We start from the raw sequence: 21,463 nt of genomic DNA on the forward strand, positions 1-21,463 counted from the left end.
ATTCTGGGAATTTAAAATGTGATAATCAGAAAAACAGATCTGCTATTATGCACATGTAGAATATATACAGATCTGAGTTTACTTCAAGGCTCAGCAATCTCAGAGTTAAAAATATAAAAATCAGAGGGAGGAGTGTGGGTGCACTTACCCCTATTGAAGGAGCAGGACAGGTGTAGGTATTATTTTTATGTGTTCATTACTCCTTCGTGGTCAAGCTTAAAATAATATAACCCATCAAACAGGATTTTGGTCTTTCAGATATCATCATATTTCACTGTTTTAAAGGACCACCCTGGGCACAAACATATATATATATATATATATATATATGTGTGTGTGTGTGTGTGTGTGTGTGTGTGTGTGTGTGTGTGTGTGTTTTTATCTTGTCAAAATTGTATACAGCCCACACCTGTCAGCAGCATGACTTATTACTAATTTTTTTCTGACCTTGAAAGCTTTCACGGGGGCAAACATGCGAATGCTATACTGTTGTCTTGTAAAGCTGTTTCTTTCCCATAATCCTCTGTGAGGCCACAGCTCATGTGATTATAATGCTCTACCATGTGTTGCTAGAGCAAAGTCTCATTCTCATAGAATGAAAGTATTTGAGAAATTCTGTCATGTCTGGGTATCCTCAGTAAAATGTCAGTGATTTTGTTTGCATTGACTCTTACATCTTTATTACACCATCTATGAAAGGTTCTTCAAAGGGGTAAAGAAATAACAGAGATAATATAGCCTTTTAAAAAAAAGTGATATTTTGTGAATTTTAGGTCCTATTTTTCTTCCATTAATCAGCTAGTCTGGCATATTTACTGGTTTGAAAAGTTCAGCTAATTAGTAAAGTTGCTGTCAGTGATTATCAAGGTTATTCACCTTCATATTAGAAAAGGCTTAAACAGATTTACAACTCCAGAGAAGGGACATAATGCAGTTTTATGACAGCACAAAGTCAAAGAGTTAAGAAATTTAAGCCAGTATAGCTTTATGGCCTCAGTAAGTACGAAATAACTAAAAAGAGCTACAGGTACCTTGCTGTGTTTGTTCTACTTTCCAACATTATAGGCATAGTAATACAACAGCAAGGGTGACAAATTTCTAAGGAAAGTAACCGAAAAACAAATTTCAATAAATTAACAATTAACAAAAATAAAAAACAAAAAGTGGAAAGGATGCTCCCCAGGGAACTTCAACACACTTAATCGAATTTTAATGTAATAAAGCCACAGACTGAGCTCTTTCATCTTACAAACATGAAACATGAAGATTTCATCTGAGTTATAGTCTGTCATTTAAAAAACATTTAAATACAAACAATTCATCCAATCAAATTTGAATTATAAGAATAAATTTGGATGTCACCAACTACCAAGTACAATTTCTTAAAGAACCAGACCTGAAACACTTAGTTGTGTTACATAGACTAAATAATAAAATACAGCTAAATCAATCACATGCACAGTTGTACACTGAAAAATGTGTTGAAATTGAAGTAAAAAAATCACACTAAAGCTGCATTCATCTTTAAAATGCTAAAAAGAGAAACTGCATCATCAATGCCTGCAGCAGCAGCTGCATGAAGTCTGAGTTGCCAAGTTAGTTCTTTGAACTCAAGTTGTGTTCTCACTAAAGTTTATCACAATTATCCTGTCTATAATGAACAAGATTTTTTTTTTAATTTTGTGCAATCTAAAGTATGTCTAAATAAGGCATTAGTGATTCTCCTTTCCTTTATGTCATACAAATGTTCATGGATCCTGTCCTTAAGTTTTCTGATAGTTTTCCCTATGTAAAAGGTGTCACAAGAACTGCAGGTAGCCAAGTATACTGTGTGTAGTGTAACAAAATCTATGGTGAATAATAGTTGCTTGCATAAATGTAGGTCTTGCAAAATGTGCAGATATATACATTAGGCTTCATACGTTGCAGTTAAAAATTTTAATAGAAGTATCCCATGTCCAGGGAAATGCAACTGCAACACTACGCACATTTTATACTTGGCTACCCAGCTACTGTTATGCTTTTTACAAAGCGAAAGCAATCAGAAAACTTAAAAGATTGGATTTATGAACATATGTATGATATAAAGAAAAGAAAGAACACCAATGCCTTATTTAGACATACCATTTGCCAAAAATACAAAACAATCCTGTTCTTCATTACAGATGGTGGTGTTAATATACATATCTTCTAATTTTAGAGGAGGTGATGTAATAACCAAAACTGAATGTATAAAATACTGCTAGATAAATGAAGGACAGATAAAAGTCCTGGATTACATGTTGCAAATAATGTTAAACCCATTTTAAAGATGAAGCATTTTAGGTAGTTAGCTTTAACTATGTGTTTGAGTGATTAATTGTTTCACAATTATAAGTATTTAAATGAAGAGCTGTTGTACTGATGTTTTCTTACAACTTGAAAAAGCATTTGTGAAAGTCTGCTGGCTTGTTGTCTTCAATAAAAGTTTTTTGCATGACTCCTTGAGCTGTTTTTTTTTGTCTGTTCTAAGTTCAAACAAATAAAATTGCTGAAAACACCACACCGGCCACAAGCAGATATCTGCTTGTGGTGTTTTCAGCAATTTTATTTGTTTGATGTTTTAAGTTCAAAACAAGAGCAACCATAAAATGAAATAAAAAAATATCTTACCTGTATTCTGTGCATGTCTTGGATATATTGACAGTATTATATCATCTTTTTAAATAACTGTATACTTTTATGTCTCCTAAAATTCATTGTTATGGTTACTGTTGTGTGTAGTACTTGGAGATTTTTTCTCCAGGTCTCTGTGTATCTGGGCTATGCCTAACAGGACCTTTCCTTTTAATAAATGCAAATTATTAAAAAAATATATAAACAAGGTTAATATTTAAAACAGCAGACACTATGACTCAAGCCTTATAGACAAAAAATTAAGAATTGCAAGTTGTTATAGCATTAATATGAGTTTAAGGTGTTGGTTTACTATTATATGTTCGCTACTGCTGGGGTTTGATCACAAAGATAAAGGCATTATGGCTATTAGACAACAGAGTGCATTTGGATTGTATGGATTTTAAAACTGTGTAGAAATGGTGCTTATCATGATTTCCATCTGTACAAGCACAATCTGTAAGCCTTTTTTCACTTCCATAACCTATTACTTATATGTGTGTTCTGCAGAAATTGTCACATAGACAAATGAAGTTAATAACCAATCGCACATTGTACAATTTTGTGTTAAGTATTATTTTTATTTATTTGTAACTATGATGCTCAGAAAGTCGATTTTTTCCCACTTCAAATTCAGCAACTATGAATGAGGTCTAAATCATGCTGGGTTTTCTAGTGTTTTCTGTGTATTCAGAAATAATACAAGTATAACACTAACATCACCTTTGTTTTGATCCAGTTGTATATGACAGAGATTCAGACATTATGACTAAGATCACATTGAGGTAGGGATCAGGAAATGTGCCCGTTCCCCACTGTGGTGCAGTCTCAGAGTTGGTATATATAATTAGAGGGGGGTGTGGTGAACGTTTTGGGGAATGGCATTCATGATGTAATGGCATTCTATGCTTTTCCCTTTCAACGAATAACCTTAGACCCCCAGTGAAGGAGGGGAGATGGGATGAGTGACTTGACCAGGAATTGAAACCTGCAAAACTGCTCTTTGTAAAAAGTCTTTTTATCTCAGTAATGTGTTGATACTTTTGCAGGCTTGTTTCAGAGAATGTGTAGTACATCAGTAGGAACAACATTTGTAAAACTCAGTGTAGACCAGTCAATGACAACTGATTTGCAAACTCTCAGACTTGATGTTTTTTTTTTTTCAGGTGTTTATTCTAAGTGAATGGAAGTCTAGTCTGACAACAAATGGTAGGGCTACTTGTTCTCAGAATCTGTGCTCTCATTGTACATTATGGGACATATTTAGCTTTCCAAAGGAATTAGGATGTTTGCCCCCCATGAAGACAGAGAAGGATAAAATAAATAAACAAACAAAAATTAATAAACACAATTTGGAATGAGTACTTATTTTGCTACAGGCAGCTTTGGGAGGTTCCGTAATTTGTGGCAAGATAAAAAATATATGTTTTTCATCTTTTAAATCATGTTCTAATGATGTTAGCTGTGCTCACCACACACTTTGTTCAGTCATTATTGAAAATCCAGAGTTGCAATCTCTATTGTTACTTTTTCTATAGTTCCTCTCTTAAAAACAACATGTTCATAAACTGTTCACGTGTGTTATAAACAGAAGTATTACAGTTAGATTAAATGTATATGGGAGTTTGGCTGATTTTACTTCCTGTTATCTGTTAGTGTTGCTGTGAATCTTACCCCAATGGCGAAGCTCTCAATATCTGCCATGCCAGTTGAATTAATTACTGTTGCCAAATCCAGAGGGTCCAAAAATATTTCACCATCTGTCAGAACAATCATTATTTTCCTAGCATGCCGCTCTAATCCATTCTGTTTGTAGATATTCCTGCCAAGAAGTAAAATCAAAAGTAATATTACAATGTTATGACAGAAGGCAGTGAGAATCCAATAAACTGACTAACTTTGTGGTAATCCCAATCAAACAGTAAACTCTTTCTAGGACCAGACCAATTGAAAGCCTTCAAAACCAGTCCAAGAAAATGGAGAAAGAAAATATGCCAATGGAAAAATAAAAAGATAGTCAGACTTCATAGTGGGAAGTGTTAAGACAAAAGCACTTACTTCATTGTTCACATTGGTGAAATTAAAGTTTTTTTTTTTTGTTTTCTTTTAATCCACTTGGCACATTTTTCATTTTCTTGGACTGATTTGGAAGAAGAACTTTGTCATCTTAACATTATATATCTAGAGACATCAAGGTTCACACATTAAATCAGGCTTCTGATATCCTTTTTGGACACCTCTTTCAGCTACTCAGAAACTGTTGGAAGCCCTGGAACTCTCAAAAGCATACTCCTAGGAAATGATGTAAGAATCTTACTGCTCCTGGAGTGGGCCAACAGGGAAGCAATGAAGGCAGCATAAAACATCACTATCCTCATAACATCCGTAATGATTATTCTAATCAGAATGACATCAGAATATTTTTTCAGGAATACCCTAGCACTCCAGGTGAATTAAACATCTCAACGTTTATTTCAAGGGTCTGAAAACTCTCTTGTTAGCTCAACTTCCATTATTATTACTATTAGATAGCAAAGATTCTTCCTGGCTTCAACAGGTAGTGGACTGAAGCCCTACACTCATGCCGCAGGATGCTCTGAAATACAGAAGCTTTGTCTCCCCTCCCCACACCATTAGTAATATGTTTTAACTCTAACCGTACACCTTATCTTAAAAATACCTTTCCGTAACACTACCACCAAACAAGACAGACTCAGATGCACACACACATACACACTCACACACACACACACACACACACACACACACACACACACACACACACACACACACACACACACACACATACATACACACACACACACACACACACACACACACACACACACACACACACACACACACACACACGCACACACACAAGCTCACTTACCTATTGTGACACAGCATCCATCCACACAAGCTCACTTACCTATTGTGACACAGCATCCATCCAACAAAATTAACATTTTTTTTCTAGATGGGAGGTTGGCATAATCATTAAGGTATTTACCTTACAGATACAAGGTGCAGGGTTTGATCCTTACATGAGGCAACTGGCTAGGCTTAAAATGGCCAACAGAGGCAGGTAGTCTAGGATTAATCTATAAACCTAAACCAATAAATTTATACATAGAACTTTCAAACTACTGACCCTGCATCATGCAATTGATGACAGAATGAACAGAACTCATATATAAGTAAATACACACATTGCAAATGCACAGCACAACCATTTTTTATGGTAATGACACTGATCTCACATCTGTTTGTGAAAAGATGTATAAATAGCAAGGAACAAATCGCACTACACCATAAATAATGGATTAATTACTGTCATTACAAACCCCACAAATAATGGTAGCCAGTTTGGAGTTGTTTACAGATTGCAAGAATAAAAGCAATGTTCCTTTACTTGATGCATCCTTTGCCCTTCTAGCTTAGTGGAAAATGATTGCATGTGATAAAAAAGCATTGTTGGATGCATACTCACAGTGTGTGCTGTATAGCAGATGCAGTCTTTGTCACTTTACCCAACTGAATGATTCCTTGAACTCTTTCTAATGCTTGCTGTTTCTTATAACTTTCATTAAAGGACAATTCTGTTTTTATTTCATCTCCATATTGCACAACTGCAAATAAGCACTACAAGAAACAATGAGATTGATAAGGTTATACTTCCAATATAAGGAAACAATTAAATTACAGCATACTTAAACACCTACAGAAAATGTGCCATTAATACATTTACAAATGCACTCAGTGCTCTCCCTCACAAAATCACTGACACACCTATAAAAATACTTCTTGCAAATGCTGAAGAATAAAATATTGCATACTTTAGAAACATCTTTCCATAATGATGTCATTATTTTAGTGATGAAGTCCTTTGCTTGTTGAAAATCTTCTGATGCAATGCTTCCAGATCCATCAAGTACAAAAGCAACCTCCAATCTCTCTTTGTCTGATGGTTGAAAAAAAAAGTTTAAAAATAGTTGACCTAGGAATGGGGTACAGAAAATATTTACATTCTCTTCCTCTAAAAGACAACTTGATTGAAAAAGCACATTAAACAGATAATGCAAAATGGTGACACTGTACACTTACCTGTTCTCTGCAGTAGGTTTTCTACTATTGATGCTGCCATTTGCTCAAGATCTGCATATTTATCAACAAGAAACAGGTGGTCCGTAATCGGCGCTGACGCAATCTGATGTGCCTCTGTCAGAGCAGTCTGTCCCTTAAAAGCATTTCCAATCTGTGGAATCATAAATGAAGAAGCAGATAGAAAACTGTGTCATTAATGAAGATGCTATCTTAAATTCTTTTTTGATAATGAATTGGTTAATTCTAAGGAAATCCGATGTGGACTAGACAAGGTAGACAGCTGCCAGGCAGTGAAGGATAAAACATTTAAAAAAAGCTGTAAAACATGATAAAACTACTGTTTAATTTATAAGAGTTATAAAAGGTCCAGAAGCCTTTGTAAATTATAAGAACCCTAATTTTTAAAAATGAAACATCTTCTTATCTTAAGTATTCAGTGTATCTCTAGTATTCAGTGTTAATATCTTAACAATAATTTAGTCCATTAAGACTATCATATCCTCTCTCCCTTCCAAAATTCAACACGACTTCCAAAGTCCAGTTCTACCCTTCCAGAACAGTAAAGTGCATAGAACACGAAGAAGTAAGTAATGGCGGCATGATGGCACAGGAAATCTTAAACAGCCCCTTCAAAAAAAAAAAAACAGAAATTGCTTAGTAGTGGGATTCTGGGTAACTAGATTAAATAAGCAATATGCTATGGAAGGGATATGTGTCAGTCAGTTCTAATACACAGCAAGGGGTGTAACAGTATGATATAAGGTCCTGTACTAAATGCCTTTATCACTGCCGCGTTGGTATGGCGGTAGCATTGTTACCTCACAGCAATAGGTTCTCCTGTTCGATTCTCGGCTGGGCTTGGGAGTGCCTTCTATGTGGAGTCTGTATGTCCTCCCCTTGGTTGGGTAGCATTCGAAAGACATGTGTGCATAAATGGGCGTGCCTTCGTTGAAGGTTGGGCTTCAAGCTGGCACCTTGGCGTTTCGTAAAAAACTCTACTGCCAATCATTAGCGGACCGGAGTTCTGCTGTGGCGACCCCTTACCGGGAAAAGCCGAAAGACAAACAACAACAACAACTAAATGCCTTTATCCTCCATCTATTTGAACTTTTTAAAATATACCCAATACTGTTTTACACATACCTCTCAACTGTAGAGATTTTCCCAGCATCTCCAGATTTTTCCCTCATATTTTTGGTCCGTTTTTAATACAACTGTGGTCTTTTGACAAATCAGTGGCAAATCATTAAAGGCTGAAGTCAGAAAATAATTACATATATTTGCATTTCACACTTCATACCCTTCAGAAAATTCATGCTGATGTAAAACCTGATATTGTTTTAACTTTATATGTCTGTAAGATCAATATTTAAAATTGTTCCTATTTTTGGGCCATTGTCCCCCATTATTTATGGCTTTGTCCAGATTTTTTCCTCTGAGGGGTTTTGAGGTATCTTCCTTCATTTTTAAAAATAATTCCTGCCAATTACAAATGTACAAACATTTATTTTCAGTGTTTAAGTAATATAATAGTATGCATGAAATCTGTAATTATCTGTTTGTTTGTAACAAGCTGGATGATCTGGTCCACAAACCATTTTCAGCCATGAACTAAGACTCAAGGCACAGTAGTGCATTGCCTAATGGGCAGGATTTGAAATAATTCACTACACACTACAGAAATTTAACAAACTTTATTTCTTCTTTCTACTGTTGAACAGAAAGTCTACTTTAATAGCGTATTTCAGCTGACAAAGCTAGTGGCATAAAACTGTAACTAAACAGAATTAATAGTTCAAAACAGCACTCTAGTCATGCAGTTCAACAATTCTTTAAAGCATAAGAAAAAAATTATTACTACATCACTGGTTGCCACTTCATCACAGCTGCCTCATCGACTGGGGAGCCCAAAACAGTCTGGTATCTGGCTGAAGATTCCAACCGGGAACAGGCCCGGGCTATGCGTCCATTCCACTGAGAACTCCAAACCAGACTCCTGTGAGACCCCAGCTATACAGGCTGCTTGTTTACTCAAAAGTCAAATATCATATAACTAGAATGTTCCCTTCTCACAGGAAAAGTACAGACTACATGACAGCAAACGGGTGGTGACCAGTCACCCACAGATGCTTCAGTAAGCCTGCCAAATTCCCGTGATCATATTCCCTAAAATATTCAAACAACTCTAAAATACGTAAACAGAATGTTCTATCAAACTAGCAAAGGTGTGAAGACAAGATATCAAGCCGAGCCATCGCAACTACAACTTGTATTGCCAAGTTATGATAACTGAGCCTAACATCTCATACAGCCAAGCTTCTTCTGACCTCTTTCCTAAACACATAGAAGAGGGTAGAAAAGTAAAATGTTAAGCTGAAGATTAACCCATTAATAGCTGAGTGTCAGTGGTCAGGCCTACACATAGTCAATTTAGCCATATTTGCATTACATTTGGCTCTTTGACTATTGATCCAATGTGTAAGATAAATATCTCACTTTAGCAGTTCTTTTATACATACAATAAGTCAAATAGCAGTTCCAAAAGGTTAATAAAATCACAATTACCATCACAATTAGTACAGGGTGAATAAGCCAGTTTAGCAACTTAGTTTCCAATGATGACCATCCAGTAAAAATATGCCACCAATTATGTGATGTAACTGATTCTGTTTTCTTAGCCAAACTGAGCAACTTTTTCCCTGTGATGATACTTTTCATTTCATGATACAAAATACTATGGTATTGCAAATGTTCTTTAAGATGTTGCGTATTGTTCAATACTTGATATAAAGAGTTCAGGTTAAATGACAAGTCACGATATTCCAGCTTCTCTGGTAACCAGGTATAAAATACATTAATATAAGTCTCAGGAGAAAAGGTGTAAGTTTCATTATACCAGTTTAAATGAGTTACATTACTTAGACAGCCTACAAAGGGAGTTTTCAAGGCATACAACAATGTTTGATTTGTCACTAAACATATGAATTGTTGTGCTATTTCCACAAACATCTCAAAAGTGGAGTAATATAGTCCATTTACAGATGTTGATGGAATGCTGAAGAAAACACGGTTCATATATAAGGGAATGCTGTCCACAAATAAGTCCATCCATTGTTTCAGTACAATGTTCCAGTCTATGTGTTCTGTTTAAGGCGTCAATGTAGTTTCCTTGTAAATAAGGCAAGCAATACTGGAATGGATACAAAGGAGGTCTGAATTACAGTGGGAGAGTTACAAATTGACACATTATTTTTGCATTTGTGACATTATAGTGGATGATATAACCTGCACAAAAACTATCGGTACATTTTGTTTGTTCAGAAAACAGCCTTATCCAATTAGTACTGGGTATCCATTGATTAAACAACTATCTCCATACATGCTCATTTTTGAGTATTAGCTTGGTTTGCACAAGGTTTTTCTGCATTGAAATATAAAAAGACTGTAAGGTACATATTGTTCAATTTACAAACTTTGTAACATTTGCATTAAATTTTAAATTAGAAACCACAGAAGCATTAAATTGATCTAGAAACTCTTTCTCATAACTGACAAGCTGTTTTTGTGTGTGCCAAAATGTGGGATTCCACTGCGCTTGTAAACATATAATTTTTGAAATATCCTGACCCACAGCTTTAATTTTATTAGGTAAAACTTCAACATCAATTGCATTCAAGGTTCCTAACATGACTCCAATACCTCTTCACAAGGTACTGTACCATGCTCTTTTCTGCCTGCACTTACTTAATTTTAGAAAAGTAATATTAAAATGTAACACAGTCTTTTGATATTCTTGACCCACATATCTACACGTAGACGGTACTTTAATTATTTAGTCAAAATGGGCCTTGGGATTGTTATTTAGTACAGTTATTTGCAAACCCCATGGCTTTCTATTTGTGATTTGAGTAGCATTCATGCAAAATAATACAGTAATGTTCCGTATGTCAATTGATTCATTATAAATGTTAGTTCTGCCTTGGCAAAAATAATTTTCTTGATATGTTTGTTCATACTTACAATTACAGCATTTTATGTCTATGTAATTTTGAATCACCACTGTGGCCTGTGTGTCATCCGGTAATTGAACATAAGAATGGCCTTTCGTCACCCTCCAAATGGTTACATTTCCTTTAACAGTTATATTAACAGTAGGCCATTCTTGTCCTGCAGAGCAGGTAAAGTTGCCTTGTGTTACTCTGAATCTGTATTTGAATGCCATAATATAAAATAATCAAATCAAGTGTCTTTATTGTATTTGCCTGTGTTGCATTTTTGCATGGATAAGCCACTAAATATCCCAAGTATGTATCCACAGTCATGCATACATATCGACATCCCTTACTTGTTGGTAAAGGTCCTATGTAATCAATTTGCCAGATCTGTCCTGGTAACATTCCTCATCCTAAATGCCCCTGAACTACATGCGGAACTGGTCTATTTTATGAATGCTGACAAACCAGACACTGCAAAATTACAGCCTTAATTACATCTATAGGAACAATAATTCCTCTTGAATGTGCCCACCTGTATGTTGCCTTTTCTCCTAAATGTCCACATTTTTGATGTGCCCATTTTGCTATCCCAGCTTGTTCTGAAGTGTTCATATCAACTTCTGCTTCCGCTATTTTGGTTTGGCTCATCTGTAACGGAATTAAACCAACATTCTAGAGAGTCAGTCACACAATGTGCATCTACATGATAAACTGTAACTGTACTCTGAAAGAGCATTTCCCAGATTTGTTGCCATAACTCTTTTCCCCAAACCTTTTTTGAATGGACCTTCCAATTATTTTTCTGCCATGTCAGTAACCAGGTAGCTAGCCCATTTGCTGCAGATCATGAGTCTGTATAAATGTGACATATTCCCGATAACTCCCGCTTTAATGCCTGAAAAACTGCATATAATTTAGCATACTGACTGCTTTTACAGTCTCCTGTTGTAGTGAGGACCTTTTCAGTGACGGGATTATAGGAAACAGACTTCCAGCACCTTTTGTTTCCTATATATTTTGCTGACCCATCAGTAAACCGAACATGTTTTCTCTGATCTAACGACAATTGCACAAAAGGCTATCCCCACTTTACTAGAGATTCCTCCTGAGGGGAAATATTTTGTACCATGGACAATTCATCAGCCATTGGTACCTGAGCTACCTTCTCATGGAGCATTGCTACTCCCCAAACTCCATCCTTTGCCCTGTCTTGAATATACCATTTCCATTTAATTACACTCACTTCTTGTGCATGTCCTATTCTGTGCATTTTTGGAAAACTCATTACCCATTGCATAATGGGAATCTCAGGTCTCAAAGTGACAGGGTGACCTATAGTCATTTGTTCTGTATCAATTAACACCCAGTAACAGGCTAGCAGTTGTTTTTCAAATGGGCTATACCTGTTTCCTGCCTCAGGTAATTTCCTAGTACAAAATCCTAATGGTACTCGTTTTGAATTTTGTTTTTGCCACAAGCTCCGGTTCGCATACTGGTCATTGACAGACACATGTAATTCTACTTCACCCTCCTGTATCATCCTTAAATCAAGTGCTTTGTGGATGGCTTGTTTGGTGCATTCAAAGGCCCACTGCTGTTCATCCCCCAATCAAATTCATATGTTTTCCTTGTTACCGTGTACAGGGGGAAAGTATTTGGCTCAAATGTGGAATATGCTGCCACCAAAATCTGAATAATCCGATAAATTGTTGTGCTTCTCGTTTGTTCTGAGGAGTTGGAAACTCTAAAATCTTCTGTTTTGCCTTAGGCAGTACCTTCCCTATGTCCCTGATGCCACTGAATTCCTAGAAATTTTACTGTCTGCAATGGCCCTTGAATCTTAGCAAGATTGATTTCCCAACCCTTTTGTTTCATATGTTTTATCACAATATCCAACTGATTCTGAACACTTTCTTGGGATATTCTCTGAATCAATATATCATCAATGTAGTGAGATATTTGTATTTCTGATGCTAATTCTATTTCATCAAGATGATCAGTCACTATCTGGTGACAGATGGTAGGGCTATGCAAATAGCCCTGTGGCAACCTGGTAAAGGTATACTGCCTGCCCTGCCAAGTAAAAGCGAATTGTTCCTGATTTTTCTCAGCGATCGGAATAGTAAAGAATGTGTTTGCTAAATCAATTACAGCGTACCAGGTTCCTTTATGCTTTTGCACATTTTCAGTCAAGGTTATTGTGTCTGGTACTGCTGCAGTCAAAGGAGGTGTATATTTATTCAGCTCCCTATAATCAACTGTCATCTTCCAGGAGCATTCAGACTTCTTGACTGGCCATACGGGATTATTACATGCAGTGGTTATGGGTTGCAAAACACCTACTTCTAACAAATCTTGAATTGTTTCCCCAGTCTCTTTATTTCCCCCAGGTATACAATACTGCTTCATACTAATAGTTTTGGTAGCCGGGGGAAGTTCTACGGGTGGCATTTTGACCTTACCCACAATCACTGGCCTAGCTGAAATATAAGGCTTTGAGTCAAAATGATACTGTCTGTCAGATAAGTTTAAGGTCAGTCCTTTTAGAATATCTATTCAAATTATATACTCCAGGTTTGGTACAGGGTATTGTCTCTTAGGTAGCTGCCCTATTTTCATTTCAAGCATTATCTGTATGACCTCAGTTTGTTTTCCTCCTAATCCAGTAATAGTGACACGCTACCCTTTAAAACAATTTGGATTTCCATAAATCAAGAAGGCCTCCGCTCCAGTGTCAACCAGGGCGCAGACTCTCTGACGGTTTTTATTTTTCCAAAATATTTCAACATCAGCGTAAGGTTTCATATCCTTACAGGCCCATCCACTCACCGGAGCTTGTCCAATTTCCTATTCATCCTTTTTGATGTCTGAACCCCACACCAAGTCCAAATACAAATTGTTCGGATCTGGGTACAGTGAAGGAACTTGTGTCAGGTTCTCAGTACTAGATTTCTGCATTGAACCCTCAGTACTAGGTTTCTGTGTTAGACTCTCAGTACTAGATTTTCCTTCCTTACTATCTTGCTCAGTCTGCACTTCCTGTTTTCCTACATTCTTGTTTTTCTTACTCAAGCCTCGCTTCTTATACATTTCCCATATAGTTCTCATATCAGTCCCATCTATCTGATCCCTGCTAATACCATCTTTTAGAAGGGCAGTAAACATATCCTTTTATGTTATACAACCTTCCTTTACATCGTTTCTACTACTTCAACCCTCTCCCGTTCCTGGTTTCATTCCTGCTTTTGGAATCGGACCCCACTCACCTAACTCTCCTGTCATATTTCCTCCACTACTTCAGATAATTGGTTACCCGTTTGGTTGATTAATAAAATCATAATTATGTGTTTGTAAGCCGATGTTGTGAATTTAATAATCTTATTATTTATGGATGGCGTCATGGCACAAGCCATCAAATTATCGGCTTGTCTTATAAAGATTGCAGTTTTCATCGCTTCTTCCTTAAGATGCTGAATTGCATCCCTCAACGTATCCCAAGGTTTATCATTACCCGTCCAGTCGGCCTCTGTTGGATATTTCTGATTACACCCATCTACAGCTATTTGCAACAAATTAGTATCTACCTGTTGATTAAATGTCCTAAAGTATTCTTGAACTGTTGGATCTGTACTAAGCAAGCAAAACTTTTTGCAAACTATGTCATCTACCATTACTCCTGCAGCCCCTGCCTCATACATCCTTACCATCCAGGTGACCAGAGCCGTCCCTGGCCTTTGTCTAAAGCGGTCATGTAAGTCTGAAATTTCTTGTTGAGTATAATCTTCCCACACATCTGCTCGTATAGCCGGCTGCTGAGACTGTCCATTTGCTGCAGGCGGCAATTGGGCCTTCCTCCTAAGTGCTGGACTTGCAGCATACTTATCCAACAAATCCTTTTCATTGGGTAAAAGCTCTCGATCACCCTCTGATTCTGAGGATGGATCAGAAGCACACCAAATATCTCCATCCCACTGATCAGGGTCCCAATCAACACCTGCTTTAGCTATCAACATGTGCACCTTTTCCTTGTCCATCTTCCTTCTCCTCTTCCAATACTTATACTGTGCCACCCTATCAGCAGCTTTTTCAGCCACTTGCTGATAAGTATCTGCTTTGTCCATCAACTATTTATTTTGACATGAACATAATTAGTCAATGTAAATCACACACCTCCTTCTCCAATCCTATATTTACATCTGTTTGCTCTATTTTTTGCTGATGTTGCTTGTGACAGGTGGATAATAAAATCCAGCCTCGCCATCCTAACGCTGCACTAACATCCTTCCCTTTTTCCACTGACACTTTCTGCAAACACGCTAACACATGCTGTGGATCTGCAGTTTTTAAACAAGCATCCCAATTCTCACTCAAACCTTCACTTAATGACCACTCAGTGGCCAAAGCCTCATAAAGAGGACTATCCCATCCTGGGATTTCGACTGTTTTAACTTCTTTAGCCTTTTTCTTAAACATTCCATATCCTGCTTTCATATCCTGCCTTCATATCCTGCCGACTACGCCAAGAAAATGTATTGCCTAATGAGCAGGATTCGAAATAATTCACTACACACTACAGAAATTTAACAAACTATATTTCTACTTTCTACTTTTGAACAGAAAGTCTACTTTAATAGCATGTTTCAGCTGACAAAACTAGTGGCATAAAACTGTAACTAAATAGAATTAATAGTTTAAAACAGCACTCTAGCTATGCAGTTAAAGAATAAGGGAAAAAAGGGTTAATACATCATCGGTTGGCACTTCATTGTAGCTGCCTCATCAAGTGGGGAGCCCAAAACAGTCTGGTATGTGGCTGGAGATTCCAACTGGGAACAGACCCAGGCAATGCATCCATTCCACAGATAACTCCAAACCAGACCCCTGTGAGACCCCAGCTATGCAGGCTGCTTGTTTACTCAAAAGTCAAACATGTCCTATAACTAGAATGTTCCCTTCTCACAGGAAAAGTACAGACTACGTGACAGCAAACAGGGGTGGTGGCCAGTCACCCACAGATGCTTCAGTAAGCCTGCCAAGTTCCTGTGATCATACTCCATACAATATTTAAACAACTCTGAAATATGTAAACAACAGAATGTTCTATCAAACTAGAAAAGGTGTGAAGACAAGATATCAAGCCGAGCCATCACAACAACAACTTGTATTGCCAAGTTATGATGACTCAGCTTAACATCTCGTATTGCCAAGCTTCTTCTGACCTCTTCTCTAAACACATAGAAGAGGGTAGAAAAGTAAAATGTTAAGCTGAATATTAACCCATTGATAACTGAGTGTCAGTGGTCAGGCTTACACATAGTCAATAGTCAATTTAGCCATATTTACATTACAAGTAGAGAGAATACAAAGAAAAGAAAATAAATGGTGAAAAGTTAGTTAAAATCCAGTGAAGAACAGCAATATATCAGCGAAACATACCACATTTCAAACTAAAGCATGGTGAAGATCATATATTGATCATAATTTAAAGACCGGCAGGGAGGGTTAGCAGTGAGTGGTCAATATCAATCTGCCTATCCTGGGGGAGTGAAGACGTCCAGCTCCCTACAATACTGCCGCCTGCTTAAAAAAAGATATGTGGTATGCAGCAGATATGACAGGATGTGTTATTAGATCTGTTAAGTCATGTTCATATGGTAGGTTTCATTGGCCTTATCTGCGAATGTGCACACTCACAGGGAGAGGCATTTTATGCCCTTGCATTTATGAATGTGTATGTCAGCTACTGTGGGCAGGGATTTGGGTTACAAAAAAGAAACCCTGTAATGGCTGTCTGGGTGAAGGCTTCCCATGATCAGATGTTGCCTCATAGGAAAATTAAATAGAGCAACTAACTACAAGAAGATTGACAGCTGGCAGGCACTGAAGGATAAAATATTTTAAAAAGTTGTAAAACATGATAAAATTACTGTCTGGTTTAAATGTGTTACAACAGGCCCAGCTCTGTGGTACTGTGGAATAAAACCCTGACTTTGACCCAGATAACTTGGACTTGAGAAGTGACTTGTTAATGGAAGAGCTGGCAGCTGGAATGGGAGTGAGTAGTTTTGGCCAGTTCATTCACTTGGGGGAAGAGAAATGTGGTCCATTCTGGCCATTCCTTCCATGCAGATGGAGGTCTAAATGTCTTCCATCGTTTAGGGGATGAGCATGAGACAGCCCAAATTGGTGACAGTAGCTCTGGTACATGTGTGTGGGAGCATGCCTATGTCATGGGAAGGGCACAGGCTGTCGCTTGGTCATGCAATGTTCATGCCTGTTACTAAGGGGTGTTGTTAGGACTCAACAGAAATGTCACCATTGTTTGCATCCAGTATGATGCATACCCACTGGCTGGGAGTTGGCGTCAAGTATTTCCAAGTCTGGTAACAGAGTGAAAGAACACCTTAGGGTGCCAACCTGGAGGTGAAAGCCAGACCAACCTGGGCTGACAGAAGATGGTGCCTGCCTCTAATACCAGAAGAGCAGATGTGGGAATGCAGGAAGGGGCATAAAGCACCTTCATGGCTCCCTGATGGTCCCTGCGGCAGCTCTCACCTCTGTGTAGTGGATACCTAATATGTGGGAGCAAATGGGATTGAGTCTGACTGAGGAGGCTTGATGTTCGGCAAGCATGGGGCAAAAATAATAAAGGCAAAAAAAATAGTATAACAGGTTTTGTGAAGCAGGTTAGGAGACTGATATCTGCTTCAGTTTGTAGAAACCAGTTTGAATATAAAGATATTATTAGATAAAAGCAACTGAATTGAAGGAACTAATACACCCAATTGATTAAATAAAGAAAAGGAATAAAGTGTGCATTGCAGATGTCTGAAGCTAGTAAGTAAACTAATTAATTTTAAAAGTTTGCGGTACAAGACAGTTAGCATAACTCTCCCAAAACATTGCAGAGAAACAGCATAGTCTCTTAGCTAGTCCATGCTAAATAAAAACTGCCTCCCTGAATGTAGCATATTTAAAACCAAGATATTAGCCACTGATCATAGGATGTTTAAAAACAAGCTGTTCCAGTTCTGTCTAAATAACTAGAATAGTGCAAAATTTACCATATTCAAGTTCATGTATGACTTCTGGTGTCAGATGGTTCCAGCTAGTTACAGTTACTTTTGCAAAGGTTCTTCGCATGCAATTAGACCACACTGGGCCTCTTTAAGGTCCCTGCTCATTGTCTTCATGACCTAAGTGAATAGAAAATAGGAATGCTCTATAGTTTTTAGCAAGGAGATGTCAGTTACAGAGATGTAGAAGTCTGAAATGCTCTTGGCAGTGACAGATTGTTAGCCTTCTCAAGACACAGACAATGTTCTTTGTTGCTGGAAATGAAACTGACTGGCATATCTTACTAACAGCATCTTTATACCATTTTCAAGATGATGTATGGCTATCGAAGATCACCACACTCTGTGCCTTGTTACACTCTTAATTTTGCCCCTAAAGCTTATGAATTTTGATTGGTTTACCTTCTAAAATATGATGATTCTGACTGCATAAAGTACATTCTGCAGCAAAACTACTACACTGAGTGAAAACTGCCTGTTTTTTACACTATGATCATTTAAAATTCTTAGAAAGCTACTAGTTATAATTCAAATCAGGGCTACTTCATAAAGCATTTAGACGATGCTCCTGGTAGAGCTAGATGTTATCTGTTTGGATAGGTCTATTGATAGACCAATCCTACTGATGTCTGCTTCACATTCTATACTTTACTTCCCATATAAAGGGGACTTTTTCCTAGTACAGTCATGTAGATTCAAGGGTGTTGGGTGTCCCTGGATCATTCCCATTCTGAAGAGACATTTTTCAAACACCTCTCTGTTATGGAAGTAAAATAGGTGATGTTTATTGAAACCCTAGAGATACTCAGACCTAAGATGGACCAGCAGGCTAGCCACCTAGTCAGCACAGTCTACCTCAGGTTGCTGCAACAAAAATGATCATGAGGGCTGTATGAGGACTATCATATTATGACAAGGGTTACAGTCTCCAAAACAAAAAGAAAGGCAGTCACTGACGATAAAGTGTTGTATGGGTTCAAGATATTTATTGTACATAAAAACATCAGGAACTGTAACCGGAACATGTATTTAAGCTAACTAATTCACTCATTAGTTTAAACACACTCACATGTGGACTTCCATTCATGTCTGCATTCACTCTGGCTGACTGTACAAAATGGCACTGCTCTTGCACATGCTCAGTACTTATATGCATGTGCTATGCGATCTAGCTACAGTGGCTGACTAGGAATAATACACAATGATTTACATACTCCTTCTTTGATTTGTTCGACATGCAATAGGAGAACAAGACAATTTACATACTAGATATCACATCAATATTAACAACAAATCAGAACTCAAGTCCAAGTCACTGTGTATTTTGGACAGGGTCTGGAAATTCTACCTGATCTGGTCATATAAATACTTTGACTAGGTGTAGCAACTGAGATAGTCTCTGGGGAATCTTTCTCGATAGGAACTTCAGGGATTGCATCAGGATTATTTGAAGAAAGTACACTGTCCTCTGAAATTTGAACAAGTGTTGGGTCACTGAGAAATAGTCTCTGGCACAGGCAATCTGCTGCAGCACTGGTTCAAAGACTGGAAGTATATGTCTTTTGTTCCTTCTATAATCCATTCCTTACAATTCAGCAATATAAGATCTCAGTTCTTCACAAACATTTTTAACAATTCCCACTCGGTCATATCCTTTAGATGTTTGCATCCTTATGATTTCTCCTTGTCTTAATGGTCTAAGAGCTTTGCTGGATTTATCGTAGTACAACTTTTGTGACTGACTTTTTTTTTTAAACGTTGAGTCTTGACCACTCTGTTGTTCTTTGCATTTGGAATCAATTAATTGTTTACAGATTGGCAAGGTTGTTCTCATCTGTCTGGACACTAATCTCTGAGCAGGTAAACCAAACAAGTTATCTCGAGGAATATTTCTGAGATTGAGTAGGTGAAGAAAAACATGGGTACCATCTCTCCTGGATTTCTCCAACAAATGTTTCACACTTTGAACTGCATGGTCAGCTAATCTATTGGACTGTGGATACTGAGGACTAGTAGTAGCATGGACAAAGTCCCAGGACTCATCAAATTTCTTGAACTGCTGACTTGTAAACCATGTACCATTGTTAGATACAACTTTGTGTGGACTACCATAAACAGAAAAATGACTCTTCAATTTTGTAATGACAGTGCTGGACATTAGATTAGGAAGAAGGTCACTTTCAAACCAATTCAAGTAAGAGCCTACTAACACTAAGTAATTTTGACCATTCCATTCAAAAATATCAACCATTGACTATGGTAGTTCAGGAATCTGGTTTAGCTGAAGTGATTCTTTTTGTTGGTACGATTTAGTACTCTTGCAAATAGAACATGCTAGGGTTTCCTTCTATATATATTTGGAAACAGAAATCCAAAATACTATGTTTCTTGCCCTTCTTGTGGTTGAATCAGTACCCAGGTGACCACGATACAAAATCTGCATATATTCCTATTGCAACGTTGAAGGAATAACCACTTTACGATCTTACACGATGATTCCATCTTCCATCATGAGCTTGTCTTGGTAAGGAAAATAGTTCTGTATGTCAAGAGCTAGACTAGTTTTTCACACTGGCCATCCTTGACTGAGAACATGTTTCAGCTTCTGGAGAATATGGTCTAGGGCTGTGTGATTTTATCAAGATGTGAAAGAAAAATTGCTGACTTCCATGACTTCAAGGTCTGCATTCTTGTTGTCATTCTGTTCTGTAGTTTGTCTGTGGGCTCTCAACAAAGCATTTGCAGGGTATAAATATTTCCCTTTTGTATAAACAATATTGAAATTGTACTTTTGCAATTTTAACCTTATGCATTGCAGGCATTCTGGGGCTGAATGTATTGGCTTTTTTGAATTGTCACTAGAGGTTGGTGATCAGTCCCTATTTGAACAGGTTTGCCATAAATATAATCATTGAACTTCAAACATGCAAACAATAATGCCAAAAGCTCTTTTTCAATGTGCGCATACTGCATCTCAGTTTGGGTTAAGTTCTGGATGCAGAGGCTACTGGTATGCCTTCTTGAAGACATGCTACACCAAGACCATACTTTAAAGCACCACATGAAAGAGTTACTTATTTGTGAACAGCATAATATCTCAATGTGGGTGGACTGGCAATTTTCTCTTTCAGAATGTCAAATGCTTTTTGGTGTTGTTCCAACCAGGACCAGTTTACATTTTTGCGTGTCAACTCATGTAACGGTGCTGAAAGCTCACTCAGGTCTGAGATGAATTTTCCTAAATAGTTGACTATACCAAGAAAATGTTGCAAAGATGGGACACTGTCTAGAACTGGTATCTCAAGAATTGCTGCTTGCTTAGATGGATCTGGTTATAAGCCAGAACTGGTAAACAAATGACCCAAATAAGTAACTCTCTTAACTTGAATTTACATTTCTGAGGATTCAGTTTAAGACTGAGTTCATGTACACGGTCTAGAACTTTCTTGAGGTTTCTATCAGGTTCATCTTCACCATTGCCCCCTACAATAATGTTGTCTACTATGAAAGTACGTAGATAACCTGAAAACATTTGCTTCATCACACATTGAAAGACTTCACTGGCAGAATTTATCCCAAATGGCATTCTTAAGAATCTGTACCTTCCAAATGGTGTATATACTGAAAGTA

General features: G+C 37.4%; 1 protein-coding gene across 1 annotated transcript in view; it reads right to left on the minus strand.

Annotated features, from left to right (window-relative positions):
* Window positions 1-21,463, minus strand: part of ITGAE (integrin subunit alpha E) — a 1,198,231-nt gene that overhangs the window by 806,294 nt on the left and 370,474 nt on the right. Inside the window, exons 11-14 of the mRNA XM_044054873.1 lie at window positions 6,763-6,913; window positions 6,495-6,619; window positions 6,149-6,300; window positions 4,330-4,477 (exon numbers count right to left, since the gene is read on the minus strand). Of these exons, the coding sequence (XP_043910808.1) occupies window positions 4,330-4,477; window positions 6,149-6,300; window positions 6,495-6,619; window positions 6,763-6,913 (576 nt within the window). The remainder of the gene's footprint in view (window positions 1-4,329; window positions 4,478-6,148; window positions 6,301-6,494; window positions 6,620-6,762; window positions 6,914-21,463) is intronic.

Source organism: Protopterus annectens, chromosome 13.part0 (genome assembly GCF_019279795.1).
Source record: "Protopterus annectens isolate FY-2018-M chromosome 13.part0, PAN1.0, whole genome shotgun sequence".
In the NCBI taxonomy this organism is placed as follows: Eukaryota; Metazoa; Chordata; order Ceratodontiformes; family Protopteridae; genus Protopterus; species Protopterus annectens.